The following is a 9,390-nucleotide window of genomic DNA, read 5'->3' as shown; positions in this document are numbered from 1 at the left end:
CTGCTCTAACAGTGCCTAATTCTTCTGCACTTTCTGGTCTCAGTCTTAACACTGGTAAATGCCCCCTCAGCCAATCACTGGAGGTGGGTCACTGCTGTGGGCTACTTCCTTATGTTGAGACAGAGACCTGATTAATAGATCCCTCCCTTTACCCAAATAGGGAAAGATTTATCAGTCAAGGCCAGAGGGGTGGGGAGAAGCCAATGGGCACCACCCAGATGACACATGGCTCAGACAGAAGGACGACAAGTTTCCTTTAAGTTTATGTAGTTGAGGATTAGACCAGTTACAGACGACTTGTAGGATCATAGTTTTCTTTTTTCACCTGGTAAGTCAGAGTGTATACACGGGAAAGACTGTGCATAAAACTCTGGACAGGTTTTGATAAATCTCGCCCTTAATCTTATAGGATAAACTGGAAACCGCACTTTTTACTACTCTGCATTTGACCACTGTAGGGACTCACCTACTATATCACTGCCCTCCTGCTCCCTTAGATAAGGGAGGCATTATCACTTCAACAACATTCTGTATATGGAGAGAAATACAGACAAACAAAGGGCGGATCTTGGTTGGGAGGGGAGGAGTCATAGCTCTCAGGAGGTATTTGACAAATTATGATTAAAGAAAGAAATATGACCATGAATATATGGTACTGGGCTGGGGAAATAGAAAAAACGTATACTTACTTAAACCTGGTCCGCACAGCTCCATCCAGCCCCGATCTTTTGTCTTCTTCCTGCTCCCAACATGAGTGCTTGGTGCAGGACCTGCCAGCACAGCCAATCACTGGCCAAGACAGGACACAGCTGCAGCCATCGATTGGTCGGTCCAGGACCTACTGGCTCGGCCATTCATCTCAGAAGCAGAAAGAGGATTTGGAGATCAGACAGAGGTGAACAGGATCTGCAGGGGACCAGGGAGAGGCACGTATATGGTGAACCTCGAGCCCTTGATAAAGCCAGCAATCCTGGCGAAACGTCGGGGAGGTTAACCAAGGATGCAGCAGACTAATAGTCACTGAGATTAAGCCTTGATGATGAAAAAGGTTCAACATGTACAGAATTAACTGAGCTAAAATGACACAAATTACACTGCAGGAATATTCAGGTGAGTTAGCATTATATATGGAAAAATTAAAATTTCTGAAGTGCCACATTAACGTCTAAAGGTATTTATTTATGCGGACAATAGTCTCTGAATACAAACTATAAAGGTTTATTTTGTTCTTAATAACTTTGTTTTGTATGAGTTCACCCAATTCTACAACTCATCATGAGAGGTGTAAGACCAACAACCATCAATTCAGGATGCAATAGCAATATAAACATCAATAAGTCTAGGAATGTTAATTGTCCCAGTCCATTCCAGTTACATTTTCCTCATCTTTTTCTTTGGTCGCTGGTTAAACACCGGAGAAGACCCCATGAGACTGTCTGGAGACTGGGATCCATAGCTGGCCTCAGATCCATTGGGGCTTCCAGGCATGGCAGAATCGCTCATCCCAGACATGGGCTCCTCAAAGACGTCATTTCCCAGAACGCTGTGCCCGTGGACCGCCCCTTCCTCATTGTCTTGAGGTTCCATTTTCACCTGCGTAAGGCTCCATAAGGGGGAGGTGTTGACTTCTGACCCTGTAAAACACAACAGAAGGAGGATAAGAGTCTACACACTGCAGAATAAGATGATCGACTTCTCTTAAAGGGCAAGTCCATTCACACACGATTTCTATATGGATACAACGGCCCAGATTGACCTGTCTGAAACCCAAAGCAGCCAATCACAGCTCAGCTTTTCAATCTTATGGTAACATAAAAGCTGAGCTCTGATTGGTCCCTATGGACAAAACCAAACAGAATGATGAATCGGGGTCAATTATTTATTATTCTGAAATTCGAATTCACAATGTTTTATGGCATCTCTGAGGAGTCTTATGTTATTTACAGGATAGGGGATAAATGGGGGATCAGTGGTGGGCCGGCACCAATCATAAGAACAGAGGCCTATTGTATGGTAGGCCACGGCTCCATTCACTGTCTATGGGACTTGTGAACATTGCCCAGTGCAGAGCTTGGCAATGTTCAGAAGTCCCCTAGATTACAAAGAGAGTAGAGCTGCGCAGTATGACCCAATATGTGTATCACGGTATTTTTGTAACTTATGACGGTTCCACGGTATATAACGGTATTTCTTTCACCCCCACCCCACCCCCAAATCATGTTACCCGCCAGCGCTGTTCTACTCCCCCCCCCCCCCACCAGATCATGTTACCCACCAGCGCTGTTCTGCTCCCCCCCACCAAATCACGTTACCCGCCAGCGCTGTTCTGCTCCCCCCCCCACCAAATCATGTTACCCGCCAGCGCTGTTCTGCTCCCCCCCCACACACACACCAAATCATGTTACCCGCCAGCGCTGTTCTGCTCCCCCCCACCAAATCATGTTACCCGCCAGCGCTGTTCTGCTCCCCCCCCCACCAGATCATGTTACCCGCCAGCGCTGTTCTGCTCCCCCCCCACCAGATCATGTTACCCGCCAGCGCTGTTCTGCTCCCCCCCATCAGATCATGTTACCCGCCAGCGCTGTTCTGCTCCCCCCCCCCCCCCACACCAAATCATGTTACCCGCCAGCACTGTTCTGCTCCCTCCCAATTAATGATCAGCCCAGCGGGGTACTACTCACATGTCACCCACAAGCACTGCCCTACTCCTCTTTGTTGCGGGCCGCTAGAACTCATTGTACGCCAGTGGTCTCCAACCTGCGGACCTCCAGCTGTTGCAAAACTACAACTCCCAGCATGCTGGGAGTTGTAGTTTTGCAACAGCTGGAGGTCTGCAGGTTTGAGACCACTGCTGTACGCTGTATCCCTATGCCCAGGCTGCAAAAGATAAAGAAAATAAACGTTAACTTACCTACGTCGGCCTCACGCTGTTCCTTGGGACTGGAACGTCAGCCTATCACCGGCCGCAGCGATGTCCCGCCCCGGCCATTGATAGGTTAAACGCACTGTCATGTAAGAAGCCAGGCAGAGCTCCTTACATGACAGTGGGCTCAGCCTATCACTGGCCGGGGCGGTCGGTGATAGGCTGACGGCTGTCCGACGTTCCAGTCCCAAGGAACAGCGTGAGGCCGACGTAGGTGAGTTAAAGTTTATTTTCTTTATCTTTTGCAGTCCGGGCATAGGGATACAGCGTACAGCAGTGGTCTCCAACCTGCGAAACCTCCAGCTGTTGCAAAACTACAACTCCCAGCATGCCCGGACAGCCGTTGGCTGTCCGGGCATGCTGGGAGTTGTTGTTTTGCAACATCTAGAGGTCCGCAGGTTGGAGACCACTGGCGTACAGTATAGAGTTCCAGCGCCAGCGGCCCCCAACAAAGAGGAGGAGGGCAGTGCTTGAAGGTGACATCTGTGAGTAGTACCCCGCTGGGCTGATCATTAATTGGGGGGGGCAGAACAGGGCTGGCGGGTCACATAGGATTAGTTCCCCAATGTAGGGACAGCGCTGCGCTGCTAATACATTCCCGAGGGGGAGGGGCCCAACCGGTATTGGGGGAAAATTCATATTGTGCAGCCCAAAAAATTAGGTATTCGGTATGAACCGGTATATCGCCCAGCCCTACTCTGAGGCGTCTTATGTTATTTACAGGATAGGGGATAAATGGGGGATCAGTGCTGGGCCGGCACCAATCATAAGAACAGAGGTCGGGTGAAGGGAACGACATTGTACGGTAGGCCACCGCTCCATTCACTGCCTATGGGACTTGTGAACATTGCCCAGTGCAGAGCTTGGCAATGTTCAGAAGTCCCCTAGATTACAAAGAGAGTTTCTCCAAGTATGCTGCCGCTCCATTCCCTCATAGGGACAAGGGGCCTCCATTGCCAGCAGTCAGACTCCCTTACCCCCCTTCCCGATCAGCTAGTTATCTCTGATTCTGTGGTTATGGAACAACTTTGATGACATGGCTCCTTCTACTCCAGCAAGGAAAATATGTATATACACACTGCTATGAGGCAAAAGGGTTGTGGGATTTTGAAAACCCATTTTCATATACAATTGCCATAGGGGGGGGGGGGGGGGGGGGAATGACCTTTCTAGAATATGCCGGATTTGAAGCTAAATTCCGATGCGACTCCACTCCGTACCAGATGACCTCTGGCTGGTATCCGTAGCAGCTCAACTCTTTAGATCTCATGATCAAAGTCAATCGCTGGACATGAGTCAGGTAAATTACTGATGTCCCATGACCCATTGTACACCCCAGGTCCTTAACCTCTGAAGGACAAAGAGCGTACCTGTAGGCCCTGCGCCCGGTCCCGGTCTATAACGAGGGGACCCTGGGCTAATAGTGTGCGCCACCGATCGTTGTGCCGCGCGCTATTAAAGGAGTAGTCCAGTGGTGAACCCAGTGGTAAACAACTTATCCCCTATCCTAAGAATAGGGGATAAGTTTGAGATCGCGGGGGGTTCGACCGCTGGGGCCCCCTGCGATCTCCTGTACGGAGCCCCGACAGCCCACGGGAAGGGGGCGTGTCTACCTCCGCACGAAGCGGTGGCCGACACGCCCCCTCAATACAACTATGGCAGAGCCGAAGCGCTGCCTTCGGCAATCTCCGGCTCTGCCATAGAGATGTATTGAGGGGGCATGTCGGCCGCCGCTATCTGCCCGGAGAGCCGGGGCCCCGAACAGAGAGATCGCAGGGGGCCCCAGCGGTCGGACCCCCTGCGATCTCAAACTTATCCCCTATCCTTAGGATAGGGGATAAGTTTTTCACCACTGGACTACCCCTTTAACCCTTTAGACGCGGCAATCAAAGTTGATCAGCGCGTCTAAAGTTGAAAAAATTGCATCCCGGCAGCTCAGTCAGGCTAATGGGGACCATCGCTGTGAAATCGCTATGTCCCGATCAGCTAGAACACGAGCAGAGGGTCCGTTACCTGCCTCCGGCATCTCCAATCGGCGATTGACTTCTCCATGCCTGAGATCTAGGCAGGACAAGTCAATCCCAGATAACACTGATCATCGGCATGCAGTTCTATGCTGATGAACAGTGTTAGGAATCAATGTACTGCATATTATAGCCACTAGAGGGGGCTATAACATTTATTTATTTATTTATTTATTTATTTATATAGCGCCTACAGATTCCGCAGCGCTTAACATTAACATTGCAAAAGAAAAGTTGAAAAATAAAAAATAAATAAAAAAAAGTTACTAATGATGAATTAACCCCTTCCCTACAAAAAGTAAGAATCACCCCCCCTTTTCCCCATTTTCAAAAAAAAAAAAAAAGTGTAAATAAAAATAAACATATGTGGGATCACCGCGTGCGAAAACATCCAATCTATAAAAATACATTGTTAATTAAACAGCACGGTCAATGGCGTACACGCAAAAAAATCCCAAAGTCTAAAATCGCGCATTTTTGGTCACTTTTTATAGCACAAAAAAAATTGAATAAAAAGCGATCAATAAGTCCTATCAAAACTCCAGATCACGGCACAAAAAATGAGCCCTCATACCGGCCCGTACACAGAAAAATAACGTTATAGGGGTCAGAAGGTGACAATTATAAACGTATACATTTTCCTGCATGTAGTTATTATTTCCAGAAGCGCGACAAAATCAAACCTATATAAGTAGGGTATCGTTTTAACCGTATGGACCTACAGAAAAAACATATGGTGTCATTTTTACCGAAAAATGTACTGCGCAGAAACGGAAGCCCCCAAAAGTTACAAAATGGCGTTTTTTCTTCAATTTTGTCGCACAATGGGAGAAATTTATCAAAACCTGTGCAAAGGAAACGTTGTCCAGTTGCCCATAGCAACCAATCAGATCGCTTCTTTCATTTTTAACAAGGCCTCTGCAAAATGAAAGAAGGGATCTGATTGGTTGCTATGGGCAACTGGACAACGTTTCCTTTGCACAGGTTTTGATAAATCTCCCCCAATGAATTTAGTTTCCATTTCGCTGTGGATTCTTTTGGTAAAATGACTGATGTCCTTACAAAATAAAATTGGTGGAGCAAAAAATAAGCCCTCATATGGAAATTTAGGTGCAAAACTGAAAGTGTTATGAATTTTAAAAGGTGATTAGGAAAAAATGAAAATGCAAAAACAGAAAACCCTGCGTCCTTAAGGGGTTAAAAAAAACACCCCAAAAATTACAATAAATAAATAAAAACATATTACCTATAAGAGGCCACAAAGTTCCGCGTACGGTGATGCCGCTAGTTTCGGCGTCATTTACAACAGTCTGTACCAAGAGGGAATAACTAGAATCTCTGCGCTGCGCTAATCCCCCCGACAGCCGGAGCCAAAACTTTATTCGTATTTGATTATCAGTCACAAATAGAGGGAGAGAGCGCATTACTGTTTACTGCCGCTTCGTCATTAGCCGATTGCAAATATTTAGGAAAATCAAAAAGAGAAAAAAAAAAAAAAAAAAAGGAAAAAAAATATAAAATAAAATAAAAAATCTGTAAAGCTGATTGAAAGGCAAATTGATTTCAACTACAATCCACTCTCACAGGCAAATAAGTGGTCTGCATAGTAATTTTGCCGAAGCATCATTTCAGCTTAATAGTGCGCTTCACGCTGATGGGGCTCCGACCGCGGCTCCACTTCACATTAAATAATGCTAATAGTCTCCGAGAGAAGAGAGGGGGGGAAATAAAAAATCGCACCCGTCTTTCTATCATTATTAATGGCGTTAAATTACAGATACAACCTCTATTACTACTGCCAGATGCTGATTTAGCAGCCTAGAAAATATCCCAAAAAAAAGTTATAAAATAAAAATATTCAGTTTGAAGCCAAAATCACAGGCCTCCGAGTTTTAACCCCTTATGGACCAAGCTTATTTTCACCTTAAAGGGAAAAAAAGATTTTTTTAATCAACTGGTGCCAGAAAGTTAAACAGATTTGTAAATGACTTCTATTAAAAAATCTTAATCCTTCCAGTACTTATCAGCTGCTGTATGATGCAGAGGAAGTTTTTTTCTTTTTGAATTTCCTTTCTGTCTGACCACAGTGCTCTCTGCTGACACCTCTGTCCATGTCAGGAACTGTCCAGAGTAGGAGCAAATCCCCATAGCAAACCTGGTCAGACAGAGAGGAAATTCAAAAAGAAAAGAACTTCCTGTAGAGCATACAGCAGCTTTCTGGCACCAATTGATTTAAAAAAGTTTTCCAAGGGAGTACCCCTTTAACCTGTTCAGGACGCTGGGCGTATGCATAAGCCCTGCATCCCGAGTCCTTAAGGACGTGGGGGGTATGCATACGCCCGTGGGAATTCCGGTCCCCGCCGCTAGCCGGTTTGGGACCAGACCAGAATGCCTGCTGAAATCATTCAGCAGGCATCCCGGCACATCTCCCAGGGGGGGTCCCCCCCCACCCCCATGTCGGCGATCGCAGAAAATCGCATGTCAATTCAGACATGCGATTTTCTGCTATTCCGGGCTGATCGGGTCTCTGGTGACCCCGATCACCCGGAAAATATTGATGATCGGAGCTGTCAGAGACAGCAACGATCATCCTGAGGGCTAGGACTAGGAGTGAGGTCGCAGTGCTGCGATCTCCTCCTATCCCCTGCCATTGGTCAGAACTGATTCTGACCAATGGCAGAGCAGGACAGTGAGTTGCCATGGCAACCCCCAGTTCTGCCCACCCCTGTTTTGCAACAAAACTGAAAAAAAAATGCCATTTTGTAACTTTTGGGGGCTTCCGTATCTACGCAGTGCATGTTCCGGTAAAAATTTCACCTTCTCTTTGTTCTGTAGGTCCACATGGTTAAAATGATCCCCTACTTATATAGGTGATTTTGTCGCACTTCTGGAACAAATCATAACTACATGCAGGAAAATGTATACGTTTAAAATTGTCATTTTCTGACCCCCTATAACTTTTTATTTTTTCCATGTATGGGGCGGTATGAGGGCTCATTTTTTGGGCCGTGATATGACATTTGTATCGGTACCATTTTGGTTTTGATTGGACTTTTTGATCACCTTTTATTCATTTTTTTATGGTATAAAAAGTGACCAAAAATACGCTATTTTGGAAAAATTTTTGCGCGTACCCCATTGACGTAGTTTAATTAATGATATATTTTTTTATAGTTCTGACATTTACGCACACGGCAATACCACATATGTTTATTTTTATTTACACAAATTTTTTTTTTATTGGGAAAGGGGGGTGATTCAAACTTTTATTAGGGAAGGGGTGAAATGATCTTTATTAACTTTTTTTTTTTCCACTTTTTTTTTTTGCAGTGTTAGTCCCCTATGGGGGTTATATAACATGCAGTACATTGATTCAATACACTGATCACTGCCATTGCATTGCAATGGCAGGGATCAGTGTTATCGGCGGTTGATAGCTCAAGCCTGAATCTCAGGCACGGAGCAGTAATTCGCTGATCGGACATCGAAGAGGCAGGTAAGGGCCCTCCAGGTGTCCTGTAAGCTGTTCGGGACGCCGCAATTTCCCTGCGGCGGTCCCGAACAGCCCGACTGAGCAGCTGGGATACTTGCACTTCAGACGCGGCGGTCAGCTTTGAACGCCGCGTCTGAAGGGTTAATATAGGGCATCAGCGCGATCGGTGATGTTCTGCATTAGCTGCGGGTCCTGGCCGTTGATGGCCGCCGGGACCGACCCGATATGACGCGGTGACACCGCTTGACCCCGCGACATATCGTGGGAGCCGGTGGAGGACGTAAATATACATCCTACGTCGTTAAGGAGTTATTAATTAAGGAGCATTAATAACTCTGGGAATCCTGGTAGAAATAACAGACATGGTCGCACATCTACAATCTTGTATAATGATCTGATTGCTTCTCAGCATAATATCAAAAACTAACAGGTTGTTCTTATACGTTTTGATCAAAAAGTACAAAGCCCACTCGCCACGTCAAGGCCACCTATTTAGAGTGGGTCCCTAAGTTCCCTAGCATAAAATGGCGCAGCACTGGGCGGCGACCACCACCGCCACGACACCAGTGCCCACAGGGGGAACGACCCACTGGCAGAGCGGCCCCAATGCCACCCAAACCAGTTTTTTTTTTACCATGTGTCTGCATTCTGCCCCACCCCCTCAGACCAACCCTATATAAGTAGTAGTTAGCTACACATGGGCCATTTCTTTCCTGGCAGCCTCCCAGTCTGACTGAGAGAGCATGGTAAGTGTGCTGTAACATCCTGTTCACACTGGTGTGGTGCTGTGCGGTGTCCGTTGCTGCCGTGGCGCCGTGTCTCCGGGGGGTGCGGCACATAGACTGGTTTGAGTGGCATTGGGGCCGCTCTGCCGGTCGGTCGTTTCCCCCCCGTGGGCACTGGTGTCGCGGCGGTGGTGGTCGCCGCCCAGTGCTGCGCCATTTTATGCT

At 46.9% G+C, this 9,390-nt stretch overlaps 1 protein-coding gene across 1 annotated transcript in view; it reads right to left on the bottom strand.

Moving 5' to 3' along the window:
* Nucleotides 1-1,158: 1,158 nt before the first annotated feature.
* The window catches only part of SUPT7L (SPT7 like, STAGA complex subunit gamma), a 69,083-nt gene continuing 60,851 nt past the window's right edge, over nt 1,159-9,390 (bottom strand). The window contains exon 5 of the mRNA XM_056568620.1: nt 1,159-1,634. Within this exon, the coding sequence (XP_056424595.1) occupies nt 1,372-1,634 (263 nt within the window). The 3' untranslated portion in view covers nt 1,159-1,371. The remainder of the gene's footprint in view (nt 1,635-9,390) is intronic.

The sequence above is a fragment of the Hyla sarda genome, chromosome 3 (genome assembly GCF_029499605.1).
Source record: "Hyla sarda isolate aHylSar1 chromosome 3, aHylSar1.hap1, whole genome shotgun sequence".
NCBI classification, from domain to species: domain Eukaryota; kingdom Metazoa; phylum Chordata; class Amphibia; order Anura; family Hylidae; genus Hyla; species Hyla sarda.
This window is presented reverse-complemented; position numbering and strand designations above follow the sequence as displayed.